The 16636-nt window shown below is 42.1% G+C and overlaps 1 protein-coding gene across 4 annotated transcripts in view; it reads left to right on the forward strand.

The window, feature by feature from the left end:
* Positions 1-15731, forward strand: part of TTF2 (transcription termination factor 2) — a 21579-nt gene extending 5848 nt beyond the window's left edge. For 2 of the 4 annotated variants that reach the window (XM_061453867.1, XM_061453868.1), the window contains exons 9-23: positions 885-966; positions 1267-1377; positions 2211-2361; positions 3045-3150; positions 3823-4013; positions 4548-4701; positions 5494-5585; positions 6351-6433; positions 6919-7058; positions 10632-10802; positions 11363-11415; positions 12466-12619; positions 13606-13688; positions 14573-14647; positions 15449-15731. In XM_061453867.1, coding sequence (XP_061309851.1) covers positions 885-966; positions 1267-1377; positions 2211-2361; positions 3045-3150; positions 3823-4013; positions 4548-4701; positions 5494-5585; positions 6351-6433; positions 6919-7058; positions 10632-10802; positions 11363-11415; positions 12466-12619; positions 13606-13688; positions 14573-14647; positions 15449-15593 — 1791 coding nt within the window. In that variant the 3' untranslated portion in view covers positions 15594-15731. Of the gene's footprint in view, positions 1-884; positions 967-1266; positions 1378-2210; positions 2362-3044; positions 3151-3822; positions 4014-4547; positions 4702-5493; positions 5586-6350; positions 6434-6918; positions 7059-10631; positions 10918-11362; positions 11416-12465; positions 12620-13605; positions 13803-14572; positions 14648-15448 lie in introns of those variants that run through there. The other 2 variants (XR_009743476.1, XR_009743477.1) reach the window with 2 other exon arrangements.
* Positions 15732-16636: the final 905 nt, after the last annotated feature.

Consider the following 16636-nt stretch of genomic DNA (forward strand, 5'->3'; position numbering starts at 1 on the left):
AGAATTGCACTGATGTTCTACCCTCTTGCTGTGGTTTTCTTCAGAGTATTTAGTGCTTGAATAGAGTAGTTGTGCTTCAGACAAAACAACCAACTCACAACCATTTGTACATGACTGGCAGAACAGAGGCAGGCCTCTAATGAGGAACAGACTGAGAACCTTTTTATTGTTCTTTTCTCCAGTTAGGTGTCCCACTGAGCTATAAAAAGTCTTTTAAAAAAGTGTTGCAGGTGATTGAGTTCATGCAACCTAACAGATTACAGAGTTAGTCTGTTCTGGTCTTCAAAAAAGCAGTTTTTTATCAGTTGGTGGAGAACCCATAGTTTGAGGTTATGTGCAAGGTATTGGAAGGCACATATCTGTGCAAGATGGTGTGTGATGTATGTGTGTTGCGTCATTGTCTTGAGACGTTTCCAGTACTGTGGAAGGCCATTTAATGTCTCGTGATGATAGTGTGCAGTCCTTCGTGCTTTGTTTTAAGAGTCAGTGTAGGTTTTGGACTCGGTGAGAAAGAAGTGTTCTCGATCCCTCTCCTTGACAGTGATGCCTGTTGTGAGCAAGGTAGGCTTGGGTGGATTTTCCACCTGAATGAGCTACCTTTACATGCTCTCGGAGCACTGTGAGGCAAGAGATTGTTTTGCGTATAAAGTACTAGCAAGGCTGACCTATAGTACTGCTGACCATAGCAGTAGGTCAGCATACATGTCTTACCCAAGATAAACAACTCCTAAGATATCCCTGTCCATGTGGGAGAGGAACACGTAGGCAAACTCCGTTTAGTAAGACTGTAGTAGGACAGTTCAGCTGGATAATTTGGTACAGGACACAGAAGGGTCTGAACTCTGCAAGTTGTTTTCTTCAGTTCCTCTGTCTTGCCTTCTCAGGTTCCACTGCTTCTGCATCAAAAACAGGCGCTTGCATGGCTACTCTGGAGAGAAAGTCAGAGGCCATGTGGAGGAATTCTGGGTAAGCACTGAACAGGAAAGTGGATTTTGGGAGGCAGATTTATGGCAAAAACAGTTTGGCACATAACTTACTTGGAGACCAATAACTAGTTATTTTGCCGGTATGTTGAAAGAGCTTGTTTTAATGTGCCCTTTGACTGATTACTGCTATTAATCCATTCCAAAATGATACCCTGTGTATGTCGTATGTATATTTTAATTTCCTGAGTTCCAGTATGTTGCGGTATTTACTTCATTGTAGATCTGAGCTAGGGGGACTCATTTTTGCAGGTCATCACAATTTCTCTGTGTCTTTTTCTAGCGGATGACATGGGCCTGGGGAAGACTCTAACAATGATTGCTCTCATTCTGGCCCAGAAGCAGCTGAAGACAGAGAAAAGAGAGAAGTTAGAAATATGGCTATCCAAAAATGGTACAGAATTTTTTCCACCATATAGTACACACTTTAGGCATTTCAAATGGCACTGAATCATGAAGTATTATAGGTTAAGGATTACCTGTGTTCAGTTCACTTCTGTAGGAAAATTCTATGGAGCTTCATGTTTACTGCACTCTCTTGAAAGGCCTTTCTCTTGATCAGTCATTTGTTCTTCCCTTGGATGTGTAGGATTTCCCAGCTCATTAACACCCCAAACAATATAAAGCATTTTTTAATCAGTTTCCTGAACCATAGCTTTTTCAACACATGTATATTTTTTGTGGGGACTTAAATTAGTTACTGCTCACTTCCCTGTGACTGATTCCACCCAGTCCCCCCATAATATTATTTTTGTCTTGTCTGTAGAGATAAGGGATGTGAGAGTTTTTAAAGAGTATTGTTTCTGTGTTCACAACCTGTTAGTGTCTCCATCCTTCTGAAACTGGTTGGACTACTTTTTCATATCTTGCCACAGTTTACTCACTGTGTGTTTGGTTTTCCTGTATGGCTCAAACCAGTAACATCTCAGTCTTCTAGGTCAGGAAAGAAGACTTTATTTGCTACTATATTCTCAGGAGAGATCAGGGTTAGTTCCTGAATTCTAACCTTTCAGCTTATCCAAAGGAGGTGGACAGATACTCTGGACCACAGGCGATGCATTAGTGTTTTAAGTAGAGTTTTTTCCACCCGGAACCAACAGTTCCCAAGAATGAACTGTAGAGATGTCTGCTACACAGACTGTAGTCACAGGAAAAGTGGACCAATCTTCTTAATTGTTGTAGTCTAATGTGAAGACATTGAAACCTGTCTGCAATATTTCCCTGCAGATTCCACTGTTATCCCTTCCTCCAGCACTTTAATAATTTGTCCTTCATCCTTGATCCATCACTGGAAGAAAGAGATTGACAAGCGTGTGGGCTTTGGCAAACTGAGGGTCTATTTGTACCATGGGCCAAACAGAGATAAACATGCTGAGGTGTAAGTGCTAAACCGTAAATGTGACCAAGGATAATGCTACTTTAGCAAGAGATTGTCTAGATTGAAGTTGAAATTTGGTGGCTGTAGAATGATGAAAGAATCTGATGTAGAGGATCCACAAGGTCAGGCTGATGTCTGCTGTCAAGGTGTATATAGCAAAACCATTATGGCCTGTACCCATTCTGAGTTTTTCTGGTGCAGGCTATTGCTGTTCCTGATAAGAAAGAGAGAGAGGAAAATAGAAAGTGTACATTCTCTAAAACATCTCTTGCTTGCAGAGATTGTCTGTGGCAGTTTCTTCCATGCTTGTGCTTTATGGGTGTACTTTTTTAAATTATCAGCTTAATGTATAAATCAGAAAATTTTCTATACCACTTTAGGCCATGCTGAACAGTATTTCTAGGTGCCAGATGCTAAGTGGCTTCTTTTCCTGTGGTGTGCATTCTGTGCCACTGGCTTTTACTGTCTTCTTGAGCTTGCTGTGCCTACCTCTGGTACGCATAAAATGGGGACAGTGTATCTTTTCTGTTGATTGCCATGAAACTCAGTTTTCTGTGGAACTCTACATTTCAGCTGTTGTACAACTGGGTTGTTCTTAAACCTTCAGTATGCATTTTTGTCTGTCTTGTAAAATGAATTCCTCATTTGTTCTTGCTCCTTATTACTACTGTCCCTTTATGCAGGCTCTCTGGATATGATGTCGTTGTCACAACCTACAGCCTTCTCTCTAAAGAGGTCCCCACGAGCAAAGAAGAGGGGGAGGTCCCTGCAGAGGACTATGATGTGACGGTGAGAAGCCATACTGCTGATAAGAGAATTGCCTTAATGTTTTGTTCTGAAGTGTTGCATATGCCTTATGTATTCTACAGTGAGCAGGTTGAATTTGTTTTTTTCCATGAGTCCCCTGTTGAGTTTGCACAATAAAAATTAAGTGGTGAGAGGAAGTGCTATGAAGGGCAGAAAAACAATAAACCTGTTGTGTAGTAACATACGCTATATTGAATATAGGTGAAATGACTTAAAAGTCATTTTAGGAGTTTCACCTTGAGGTGAGGCTGAAGGAACTCTCGACACATGTTCTGTGTTCTTTGCTGCTTGAAGCACTAACATCACTTTAAACTACCAGAAACCTGCCACACTCAGGATCTGGGTTCAGTCTGAAATGCCTCTTGGGAAGAAAGAGGTGATACAATATTAAAACCAAGAAAACCAGCAAAGATCAGAAATTGTTATCAAGCACAGGCAAACATGTTATATTCTTCAGTTTATGAACATTCATGGAAGCTTTGAAGAGATGATTTTTTTTGAAAGCATATCTTACATGACAGTAAGAGCTCAAGATTATTGCTGCCTAACATTAGGAAAAGGCTTCTTGCTGGAAAAATAGGTTTGTTTGTGGCTGCTTAGAGAGCCTAGCAAGGTTATTGCTCTGGGTTATAAATAGTCTGCTTTTTCTTTCAGAGTGAGTCATCTCCCTCTTCCCCTCTGCTCAGGGTAGCTTGGGCTCGAGTTATATTGGATGAAGCTCACAATATTAAAAACCCGAAGATTCAAACTTCTATAGCTGTCTGCAAACTGAGAGCCAGTGCCAGATGGGCTGTCACTGGGACGCCAATACAGAACAACTTACTGGACATGTACTCTCTCCTGAGGTGAGCTGGCTGCACGTGAACACATGGACAGGGCTCCAATTCCAGTAATTCTTTGCTGATGAAGTGCTGAAATTGTTCTAAGTTTGAGAGGTTTCTAAGATGTGGGGTAGTGAGACTAGTTATATTAACAGAAATTTTGTGCAAAAAACTTTCTTCCTACCAGGCAGTGGGATTAGGTGGGTGGGGGGAGGGGAAAGAGGGTGGAAGTGAGGAAGCAACTGCATGGTTCCGAGTTACTGGCTGGGCTTAAGCCACAACATAATACACACTTCATTTGGTGATGATGTTTGAGACGTAATGAGTGAAGAAGTGACGGGTACATAATTGGAAAAATGCTTTCACAGTGTTAGTGATGGTAAGATTTTTGAGCAAGCAAGGTGTCAATGCCATTACAGCAGAAGTGTTATTTGCTGCTCCTAGCAGTTACATTTGGAAATGGTTTGTTTTGGATAGCAAAGAATTTTGTTCTGCTCACTCAAGAGTAGCTGAAGAGCTCTTTCTCTTGGTATGAAGTCTACTTCCTTCCTGTCATAGGTTTCTACGTTGCTCTCCTTTTGATGAATACAAAGTGTGGAAATACCAGGTAGATAACAACACAAAGAAGGGAGGAGAGAGGCTAAGCCTCTTAACCAGGAGCCTCTTATTACGGAGAACTAAGTATCAGCTGGATTCAGCTGGCAAGCCGTTGGTAAGAACTTCACCCTCTACAACTAGACATTGTTCTCCTTGCAGCAGCCAGTTAGTTACTACATGCGTAAATTTGTTAATGGGTGGGTTTTCCTGTCCTACTCTGGTTTCACAGGAGTGCATGCCTGTGGAGTGCTAAAATCGCTTAATCCAGAAAGCAGGAATACACAGAATAATTTTAGTTACAAAATTATATAAATATGTGTAAATACACAGAAAGACCTTTTAGTTATAAATCACATGCAGACAAGAATATGTCAAGTAATTGCAGCAAGTAAATGTCCACTTAAGTGGAAAGTTAGTCTAGGTCTCTGAGCTAGCCTAGATCTCTAAGAATCAAAACTGCTGCATGTTAAATGGATCTGGTTTGTGCCAGGGCATTGGCTTTCTGCATTACGCTACAAATAGTCTGTTACACCAGTGACCTACTACTCAGTTTATCTGTAAGCCTTTAAATGGTGTAGTTTTGGTGTACTGTCTGATTCTGAATAGGGAACTATTTTTACAGTGCAATAAGTGAATCCCTCTCTGGTAGTTATGTGGCAGTCCATACTTAGTTGCTCATGCCTTTTGTTATCAGATGATTTAGAATAAAGTTTTTTATCTTGAGTATTAATTAGGCTACTTGGAGTTCTGTATCTATGTGGTGTCATAATTGAATTAATGCAAATACCTTTAATGAACAAACCTGTAATGAGACGCAGGATACTGTGTTAAATTGTGGAATTGTGTTTGTGATGCTGCGTAAGATTTCTGCACTATATACATATGACCCTGTGTATTTTTACCTCAGGTATCTCTGCCCCAGCGTAGCACACAGTTGCATCAGTTAAAACTTTCAGCAGAGGAGCAGTCTGTGTACAATGTGCTCTTTGCAAGATCCAGGTATGAATATGGGTAGAGATATGGTACTTTGTGGTTTTCTTTCTTCTGGTATGAGGAAATCGGAAAGAGAAATCTACTTCAGATGAGCTTTAGGACAAATTCCTGGTTTGGTTGGTTTTTTGGATTAGTTTTTTTTTCCCCTTGCTGAATATCTGTCAAGCATGTTTGAAAATATGTCACTTGTTCTGGTAAGAGTTGAAATTGATTTATTTATTTTCTCCCATATGCTCGTGCCTTGTATGAGCTTTGCAGTCTAGCCTTGAAACTGCAACAGTAATTATTAAATGATGATGTGCCAGTACTTGTGAAGGGGAGAATTTATCTTCTTTGCCCTGTGATATGCATGCAATCGGAAATTATGCTGGCCTTTCTAGATGGCTGTAATGCAAGCCATTGTCACTGCGTGTTTTCCTCGTGTCTCTCTCAACAGTATTGCTGTAAAAAGTCTTCCTTGCTTTTAAATACACATTTAAAGATGTCCCTTTGTTATGAAGAAAGTTACCCATTGAGCCCTGGCTCCTATTATATTTAAGGTATTCCAGTAAGCAGACTTGCTTCCTCTTGCAGTTTCCAAATGGATGTTGGTTTTGATTGTATTCAAATTAAACAAAACTGGGAAGGAGGGGGTGTGTGTGATAACTTTGTAACTAAATGATTAATGCAACCTTTCTTACTTTAATGTGCCTTCAGCTTGCTTGTTCAAGCTCAGGTCCCTCTTGCCTTTTTTCCTGCAGTAAATCCCACAGTCTTTGCCTGTTTTTTCAGGTCAACACTACAATCCTACCTAAAGAGACAAGAGCAGAAAAATGAAGACAGAGAGGATGCTAGTGGTAACCCATTTGAGAAAGGTTTGAGCACACCATCCTCTGCAAACATTTGCAGAAGTGACCCTTAAGTGCGCAATTAAGGAGGGAGAATGGAATTGACCATGTGGGGTCAGGACTTAGAAATTCTTTAAAATATGCTCCCCTGATGTTACAAAGAATCCTACTATAGTATTCCAAAAGTCTGTTCCCACTGCTGTGACTCTGGGCAAATCTTAATCTCCCTGTGTCTAAAATTCTCCATTGAAATAAAGGTCTAATTGCCCAAAGAAGAGATGTCAGTATTAGTATAAGGTATGTGGCGCTCTGATTTGTGTTGTGGATTTTGTCTGGTTGGTTTGTTTTGGTTTCTTTGTTTGTTTTTTGTGGGGTTTGATGGGTTCCTAGTTAAATTGGGTATTTGCTTGCCTGTTGGTTATCTTACTGATGGAGCCCTTGCTGGAGGTGGCTGGGCAGTGCTTGGAAATGCCTTCAAGAGCTCTTAATATTTTGTCTTCCTTCTTTGGCAGTTGCACAGGAGTTTGGGCTCAGTCAAAAGGAATTTCTAGCAGACTCCCAAAGTGCCTCCCAGGTATCAAGTACTGTCCACATCTTGTCCATGTTGTTGAGGCTCCGTCAGTGCTGCTGCCATCTCTCCTTACTGAAAGTGGTAATTACATTGTATTTTACTGGTGTGGGGTTCTTTTGTGGACTTTTTTTTTTTTAAGTATTCATGTAAGTTAACAGACTTTGTAACACCCTTACTTGATCTCAAAGCTAGGGGTGGATGAACTGAGCCATTTCTAGGACTGTATTTTACAATCTGAGAAGTTTTTAGATGGCCATAGAATCATAGAATAGTTAGGGCTGGAAAGGACCTTAAGATCGTCAAGTTCCAACTCCCCTGCCATGAGCAGGGACACCTCACACTAAACCATCTCACCCAAGGCTCTGTCCAGCCTGGCCTTGAACACTGCCAGGGATGGAGCATTCACAACCTCCCTGCGCAACCTATTCCAGTGCCTCACCACCCTAACAGGAAAGAATTTCCTCCTTATATCCAATCTAAACTTCCCCTGTTTAAGTTTTAACCCATTACCCCTTGTCCTATCACTCCAGTCCCTAATGAAGAGTACCTCCCCAGCATCCCTATAGGCCCCCTTCAGATACTGGAAGGCTGCTATGAGGTCTCCACGCAGCCTTCTCTTCTCCAGGCTGAACAACCCCAACTTTCTCAGCCCATCTTCATACGGGAGGTGCTCCAGTCCCCTGATCATCCTCGTGGCCCTTCTCTGGACCTGTTCCAACAGTTCCATGTCCTTTTTATGTTGAGGACACCAGAACTGCACACAATACTCCAGGTGAGGTCTCACAAGAGCAGAGTAAAGGGGCAGGATCACCTCCTTTGACCTGCTGGTCGCGCTCCTCTTGATGCAGTCCAGGATATAGTTGGCTTTCTGGGCTGCAAGCGCACACTGCTGGCTCGTGTTCATTTTCTCATCAACCAGCACCCCCAAGTCCTTCTCTGCAGGGCTCCTCTGAATCTCTTCTTTGCCCAACCTGTAGCTGTGCCTGGGATTGCTCTGACCCAGGTGTAGGACCTTGCACTTGGCATGGTTAAACTTCATAAGGTTGGCATCAGCCCACCTCACAAGCATGTCAAGGTCCCTCTGGATGGCATTCCTTCCCTCCAGCGTATCAACCAAACCACACAGCTTGGTGTCATCAGCAAACTTGCTGAGGGTGCACTCAATCCCACTGTCCATGTCAGTGATGAAGATGTTAAACAAGACCGGTCCCCACACTGATCCCTGAGGGACACCACTTGTTACTGGTCTCCAGCTGGACATTGAGCCATTGACCACAACTCTTCGTGTGCGGCCATCCAGCCAGTTCTTTATCCACAGAGTGGTCCATCCATCAAATTGATGTCTCTCCAATTCAGAGACAAGGATGTCATGTGGGACAGTGTCGAACGCTGTCCAGGTAGATGACATCAACTGCTCTACCCCTGTCCATCAGTTCTGTAGCCCCATCATAGAAGGCCACCAAATTGGTCAGGCAGGATTTCCCCTTAGTGAAGCCATGCTGGCTGTCACCAAGCACCTTGTTGTTTTTCATGTGCCTTAGCATGCCTTCCAGGAGAATCTGCTCCAAGATTTTGCCAGGCACAGAGGTGAGACTGACTGCTCTGTAATTCCCTGGATCATCCAGTGTCCCCTTCTTGAAAATGGGGGTTATATTTCCCTTTTTCCAGTCATTGGGAACTTCACCTGACTGCCATGATTTTTCAAATATGATGGCCAGCAGCTTAGCAATTTCATTCTCCAGCTCCTTCAGGACCCACAGACTTGTGCATGTTCAGGTTCTTAAGATGGTCTCAAACCAGATCCTCTCCTACAGTGGGCCCAAGGTCTTCATTCTCATAGTCCCTGCATCTACCTTCCAAGACTTGTGTGGTGTGGTCAGAGCCTTTGCCAGTGAAGACCGAGGCAAAGAAGTCATTCAGAACCTCAGCCTTCTCCAAATCCTCTGTAGCTAGCTCTCCTGAGAGCTTCCTGAGGGGGCCTACGTTGTCGCTAGTCTGTTTTTTTTTTTTGCTATGTACCTGTAGAATCCCTTCCTGTTATCCTTAACATCCCTAGCCAAGTTTAATTTTAACTGGGCCTTAGCTTTCTTAACCTGGTCCCTGGCTTCCCGGACAACACCCCTGTACTCTTCCAAGGCTGCCTGTCCTTGCTTCCACTTTTTATAAGCCTCTTTTTTCATTTGAATTTTCCTCAGGAGCTCCTTATCCACCCAAGGAGGTTTCCTGGCCCTCCTGCTGCACTTTCTTCTAGTTGGGATGCAGCACTCCTGAGCTTGTAGCAGGTGATCCTTGAGTATCAGCCAAGAGTCTTGGGCTCCCTTGCCCTCTAGGGCTGTATCCCATGGAACCTTACTAAGCAGGTTCCTGAAGAGGCCAAAGTCTGCTCTTTTGAAGTCCAGGGCAGTGAGCTTGCTACACACTCTTCTCACTGTCCTGAGGATCTCAAATTCGACCATCTTGTGATCGCTGCATCCAAGGCTGCCCTGGAACATCACATTTCTAACCAGCCCTTCCCTGTTGGTGAGCATGAGGTCAAGCACAGCACCTCTCCTTGTTGGCTCCTCTGTTACTTGCAGAAGGAAGTTGTCTTCCACACAATCCAGGAACCTCCTGTATTGCTTGTGCCGGGCCGTACCGTCCTTCCAACAGATGTCGGGGTGGTTGAAGTCACCCATGAGAACAAGGTCCTGTGAGCGTGAGGCTTTTCCTATCTGTCTATAGAGTGCTTCATCTGCAGGTTCTCCATGATCAGGTGGTCTGTAACAGATCCCCACAGTAATGTCTCCCATAGCTATATTCCCTTTAACCCTGACCCACAAACTCTCTGTTAAACTGATCACCTGTCCCCATGCTCACCTGGTTCCATACTCTCCAGCCTCTCCCTGACATAAAGGGCAACTCCCCCTCCCCACCTGCCAGGCCTGTCTTTTCTAAAAAGCCTGTAACCTTCCATTCCAACACTCCAGTCATAGGAGCCATCCCACCATGTTTCTGAGATGCCTATTATATCGTACCCCTGTAGACATAGGCATACTTCCTACATTGTTCCCCAGCATTGTTCCTACATGAGTTCCCCAGCATAATCTATGTGGGCAGCTGTGTCTTGGGAAATACCTCTAATCAAATTAAAAAAAAAAAAAAAATTTAATGGCAAAGAGGAAGTCTTGCTCCTAACCTACTCTTGAAAAGTGTGTAAGTCCACAAGTGTAGCCTGTTTCAAAGGCTTGTGTGTTGGAAATTTCTGTAAGTGCCTTGACTGAAGCTGCCTTGCATGAAGGGAATCAATCTTTCAGAAATTCTTGCTATGTTATATAAAAAAGCTGTAAAATAAGTCCAGATACTACGGGAACAGGCAGGTATTTATCTTCTGACATCTTTAATCCTGCGATAGTTAAATGCTGTGGAAGGGGGAATCTAGGAGACTGGACCACAAAAAATGGCTGAGCTCACATGCTTTCCCTACACCCTCCCTTCCTGGGGCAGAATAAGGGGCCACAGAGACTGTTGGTCTGTCTTCATATCATCCCGTCTTTATATTGATAACTTTCTTCAAACATACTCTCCTCAGCAAACATGCAGACTGTGGATCGGTACTGAATTTGATCTCAGCCTTGACTGTAATTCCTTATAACCGTATTGCTTTCTTTCCCCCAGGCTCTGGACCAAGCTAACTTGAACAGTGAAGGCCTTTCCCTCTCCATTGAGGAACAGCTTAGTGCTTTGACCCTGTCTGAGCTCCAGACTGCTGATTCCAAGTCGACAGTTTACCTCAGTGGCACAGCTTTTCAAACAGATATGTTTGAAATCACCAGGGAGAGCACCAAGGTATCCTGGTTGTGGCTTTCCTACCTTCCTTGAGAAGCTTGGATTTCAGCACTTTGCCTTTTAAATTGTTAATGAATAGTCACACCTTCCTAATTACAAATCAGGCTGAAATAAGGTGAGTAGATCGTCTGCTGAGCTGCTTCTGGGAAGACTTCAATTTATCAGGTGTTGCTGGGTACTTCTAATGAAGCTGTGAGAATCTGGCAGTGCTGAAAAAGTGTCAGTGAAAATCTGGAGCACTGGATTCACATAAGTTTAGAAAAGCATCCATGTGAGAACCTGATTCTTGTGAAGACTTAGAGAAAAATGGGATGGCAGAAAGTGGAGAGGTGGGAGTAACCTTGCTTCTCACAGGAAGGTTGGGATCTGTAAAACATGCTTGTATGATTTGATTTCTTAACCCTGTTTACAATGGTAGGAGTGTTCTTATTAGTGACTATTAAAATATGTTGCACAGAAGAAATGCCAGTTGAAAAGTTATTTTGATCACTTCCTATTTTAATGCAGAGTAGCCAAGCATGAGCTGGGTTATGACAGCAGACTAACTTTTTTTCCTGCAGATAGCTCACCTCTTGGCTGAACTGAAAACTATTCACTCCAAGTCTCAGAAGAGGTTAGTAAGCATGTAGTTTTCTTTAGTCGCAGTGATTGAGAGAAGCTTGTCTCTTGACAGTAGCAGAAATAGTTTAAATTAGTTGAATATGAAACTTCTGGTATGGTAAAATGGTGGCAGTAGCTGAAAGAAGATTTTGAGGGGAGGAAAAAAAAAATTAAGACCATAGAGGGTAGTTTAAGATGTAGGTAAGTGTAATATAAGTGAACATGTGAGCAATCTCAGGCCTTGAGGCCCAGGAGGACTATTCTCCAGAACCAAAACTGGGAATAATTTGTGTTGAAAAATAATTGCCCTCACCTCTGCAGCCCACCCATGACCCAGAAAAAGTGGGGGAATAAAGTGGTTAAAACTGAACCTGTTTAAAATAAAGGAATGCATTGATAGAGGACTTAAATGTTTCTGAAGTCCTGCAGCTCTCGTGCAAGTTCTGTCTCTTTGCTCCACACCAGACTGCAGTATTACAGTTTTTTCTCCTTGTGTTAAACTGTGTAGAAGGATGTGCTTACGGGTGTGTGGCTGTGTTATTCTGGGGGTGGACTGAAAGGGGAAGTCCTGTTCTTGGGCAGCTCCAGAGTTGTACCGTATGTAGAAAGCTTTTTTTCTAAAGTCATCCAGAAGGCATGCCCGCTATAAGAATGGAAACACCAAGTTTATTTTTATTCCCTACCAAGAAGCTCTTGAACAAATTACTGCTGTTTAATCCAAAGAGTGTGGGGAATGACAAACCCAGGGGACTTCAAGTTTGGTGTTGCTATTGATTCATTTTGCAGAACAAACTCAGAATTGTGATTGGTAGGTGGCAATGTAGAATCCAAAACCAGAAGTGAAAGTTATAGACCTAATTTGTCTGAAGTTTATTGAGTGGGTGAACCTTCCACAGCAGATTTTACCACTACACCTATAGGTGAATCTTTTTCTGAATTGGGAAGGGACTTGGGTCCTGTTCACCATGTGAAGAGTGCATGAATCCTTTGTCTTGGTTGAGACACTGCAATAACCAAACTGTTACAGTATACACAAAACTTACTTCCTTTTCTCTCACTCCAGTGTTGTTGTCTCTCAGTGGACAAGTATGTTGAAAGTTGTGGCTGTGCACCTCCAGCAACGAGGGCTGCAGTATGCAACAGTGGATGGCTCTGTCAAGCCTAAACAGAGAATGGATGTGGTAGAAGAGTTCAATAACAATCCCAAAGGGCCTCAGGTATGAAACCAGGGTAGAGAAACGGTTACTAGCACTGTTATGAGCAGCTGTGATAGCTGACTTTATAATTCCATTTACTGGAATCTACTTTCATTTGGACCTCTTAACACATGACTAAACACATCTGAATCCAAATTAATTGTTCATACTTAATCATTGTGTTAATCACTTCATTTAGACATTGATGTTCCTGTGATTGAGGCAGGACAGACTGTCTCCTCTGAGGATGGATCTGTGACTCAAAGGGAAGAATGTGGTGCTTTAGCTTGTTTTCTTTGCTCGAATTCTTGAACAAGCTGCTATCTACAAAACAGATGTTTCTCCTTCTAGCTTTGAACTTAAACAAAGGGAGATTATTGCCAGCTATATGAATAGCTAACCCCTTAAATAAGATCAGGGTTTTAAGGTACCATGACATAAAATCGAGGAATAAATATATATATAGTGTCTCTGTCCTTAATTGACTTATTTTCCTGCTGTACAAGAAATCTTCTCTAAATTAACCATCTGCTATATCCCATTCATTCCCAGGCACTCATCTTTTTCTAAATAGTAAGTAGGTTACGTGGAAACAAAGTGAAAGGAGTAATAGGCTGTTTCAGTCTAGTTGCCTTGGTTAGAATAATCATTGTTAATTCAGGGTTGGTGCTGACTGATCCCATTGTTGGCAACAGGCTGTCATCAGAGAGGCTGGTCACTTGAGCAGGACACAGACAGTCTGAACTTTTCAGTCCTTTCTCTAGTCTGTAAAAATGTATCAATAATACATGTATGGAATGGTAGGCTGGCCTCTCTGAGCCATAATTTGCGTGTCCAAGCTTTTATGCCTCATCAAGTAATGTCTGGCAAGCTCCCAAATGCATAATAAATATACAACTGTAATATAAATATGATAAACAGACTGTTAGTTCAAATGTAGTATGTGGAGTATATGAAACATTACTTTTATGAAAACAGGCTTCTTAACTGTCATTTGGCCTTTGAAGGTAATGTTGGTCTCATTGCTGGCTGGAGGCGTTGGCTTGAACTTGACTGGAGGAAACCACCTCTTTCTTCTTGACATGCACTGGTAAAGAGAAATGAAAGTTCCATCTAGGAGGAGACATGTAGGGCATGCTGCCTGTATCCTCACCATGTGTATTGTGATGTCTGATGCAATTGGGTTGGAAGCATTTAGCTGAGAGTGATTAGTTGTGGAAAAGTGTTTTTACTACAGCTTTCTTCCAAGACACTCTGATTTGTCAGTCCATTGCTTGCCACCATGAAATGCAGTTCTGCAGGGGTAAAAAAATTAGGAGGGTAACAACAGTCTAAAGAATCAAGTATGCGGGCTGTATCACAAAAGGATACTGGGGACTTGGCAGTCCCTGGCTTAATTTCTTACAGTAATGAAAATGGTACAGAAATTCCCCAGGGAATTTCTCTTGAAACAAATTGATTCTGTTGAGCGTAGTCAGTAATCGGGCATAACAAGTGTACTTTGGGATTTTAAAGGGCAATGGAAGGAGTGCATCAGAGCTCCTAATCAAAGTCAGAATCACCCTGTAACTGTCAAAGAGAACCATTTCCTGTGTAAATAATCTTGAGTGAAGGCCTTTCATGGAGTTTGCCTTTCTGCTTCACTCTCCTCTTTCCTCACCAGCTACTCAGCTTTTTCCAAAAACTATTGGCCAGAATATGGGGCTACACAGAACAGTGGTCTGATGCATACAGCTGAATTAGTGTGGAATTATAGCATACTTCTACCAAGGGCAAAGGGAAATACAGTCAGGGTGAATATTGGCAATCAGACTACTAAACCTAAGGTAACATGGGAGCAGTTTTAGTTCTACAGAGGAAGAAAATGGGATGCTCTGGAAGCAGGCAAATGAGGCAAGCATAGAGGCTTTGATATTTCAGTTATTCCTGAACATAAGCCCTTAAGTTTTTTGGTGTTTTTTCTTTATCTTGCAGGAATCCTGCTCTCGAGGACCAGGCTTGTGACCGCATTTACCGAGTGGGGCAGCAGAAGGATGTTGTGATACACAGGTCAGGATTTTCCTTAGTAGTAAATGAGGCTGTTGCTGCTCATGTACTGTTTGAGCCTTAGCGGGTGAGACAGGGCCTTGATTTGGAGCTTGCTTCTTTACTTAGAGCTAGGAATAAAGTCTGATGGGGATACTGAGAGAGACCACATGAAAATGTTTCTCTGTGGTACTAGCCTGCATGTTGGCTGTCCTGATAGCTAGCTGTGGTTTATTGTTTTCCAGCCTATGATTTAGTGGGAATGTCTTGTTTGTTACAGTGAAAAAAAAAACATTTCTTTCCTCTTACCAAGTGGAGATTTTTTTTTTCACTGTGCTCGCTTATCCTTGACCTTTCTAACATCACTAGCATGAACATAGAGAGCACTTCTAATTATATGCTGTTTCTAAAAGCTACCTTTGCCTCTTTACTTGTAAGTACCAAAAGGCTAGCTTAGTTATTGTAAATACACAGCAAATTAAAAGAAACTGGAATCTAAAATACTATTCTGTGTACAATGCTTTTAGTGTAATTGGTGCCATCAGTTATCAAACGGTCATTACAGGATTTTATCACAGAATTACTACTGCTTCAGATGAACAAAGTTAAGGCCTAAAGTGCATCAGACTGTAATTTTAAATGCTCTACCATGTGGATGTGAGAACAGCTGTTTTCTGTACATGGGTATATTTTGGCAGTCAGACAGAATAGGTAGTGAATTTTTAAATAAGACAGGTCTTTGGAAACTTATTGGGGAAGTGCTTATACATTGCTGACACCTTTTTCTTAGCAGTTGGGGTGATGTGGAGTTTGGGTTTTTTTTAGGTTTGTCTGTGAAGGAACGGTAGAAGAAAAGATCATACAGCTTCAGAAGAGGAAGAAAGTTCTTGCCCAGCAGGTGCTGTCTGGCAAAGGGGATACCATCACTCAGCTCACTCTGGCTGACCTCAGAATTCTCTTCGGCATCTAATTATCCTTTGCAATACACAATGGAAAGAAATTTTATACCTACAGGCAATGGTGCAGACTTCAGCAAAGGACTCCTGGTTTAAATGGTAGTTATTTTATCAAAATAAATGACATATTTGTAACTGTAAATAAAATAGCTACTAACTTTGTAACTGAAAGAGAAGTTACCAACTTCAGGAGTTTGTTTAATACTGAAATTAGGTTGTTGATAAGAAACTAGATGTTGTTTCCTGTATGGTCAGGAATAAGGTTCACTGGCCTTTTGAGTGAAGGAGAGATCTATTTGCAGGTCAGTGGTTCCTGTTCGTACAACAGTGTCCCAGTGGAGGATGGTATGGCTGTTAGTCATTTCTTACCTTCCTTGACATGATGTGCAAGTGAAGCTGTGGTATTATTGCAATTTATAGCACAGATACAGGAGTCAGGGAACACAAAAATAGTAATTTGCATTTTTCTATGTGCTTTCATTCATAAATTCAGCCATGGTGCAAGTGTTGAGTAGCTCTCAGAGCCAAACAAGGCTGTGCAACTTGAGCGATTTAACTGTAAGATCTGCTTGGAGAACACAGCACATGCTGCTCATTTGCCTTGTGACTCATTTTCTGGAAAACATCAGGACATTCGGTTCGCTTCCACAAACAGGAAGCCATGGACTAATTTTCAAAAGTAATTTGGTTTGTACATTTACATGAGCAGAACTTGGGTTGTAGTTTCTTCTCAGGAGTTCACATGCACTCTGGTCTGAGCTCCTCTTGCTTTCCTTGGAGCTACTGCTCACCTAGCAGGTTTTCCTCTTTAAGTTATATTACTAAATACAGTGTAAATCCATCTCTTGTACACATTACCCCTTTGTTCTGTGTGTCTTCATTTGGCTGAATGTAACTGTAGTCTCAATTACTCAGTTACAGCAGCGTAACTGTTAGTAACCAAACAGTTACACTGGTAGCTGATATTGCCATGAGGCTTAACCTTTTTCTATTTGTCTGAAGTTCTCTCCTGGAAAGGGCTTCAGCCTTTCTTAGGAAACCCAAATAGCCAATGAGA

The sequence above is a fragment of the Pezoporus flaviventris genome, unplaced genomic scaffold (assembly GCF_033815535.1).
Source record: "Pezoporus flaviventris isolate CSIRO_AGI_PZ_B2104156 unplaced genomic scaffold, CSIRO_AGI_Pfla_v1 ptg000015l, whole genome shotgun sequence".
Lineage (NCBI taxonomy): Eukaryota > Metazoa > Chordata > Aves > Psittaciformes > Psittacidae > Pezoporus > Pezoporus flaviventris.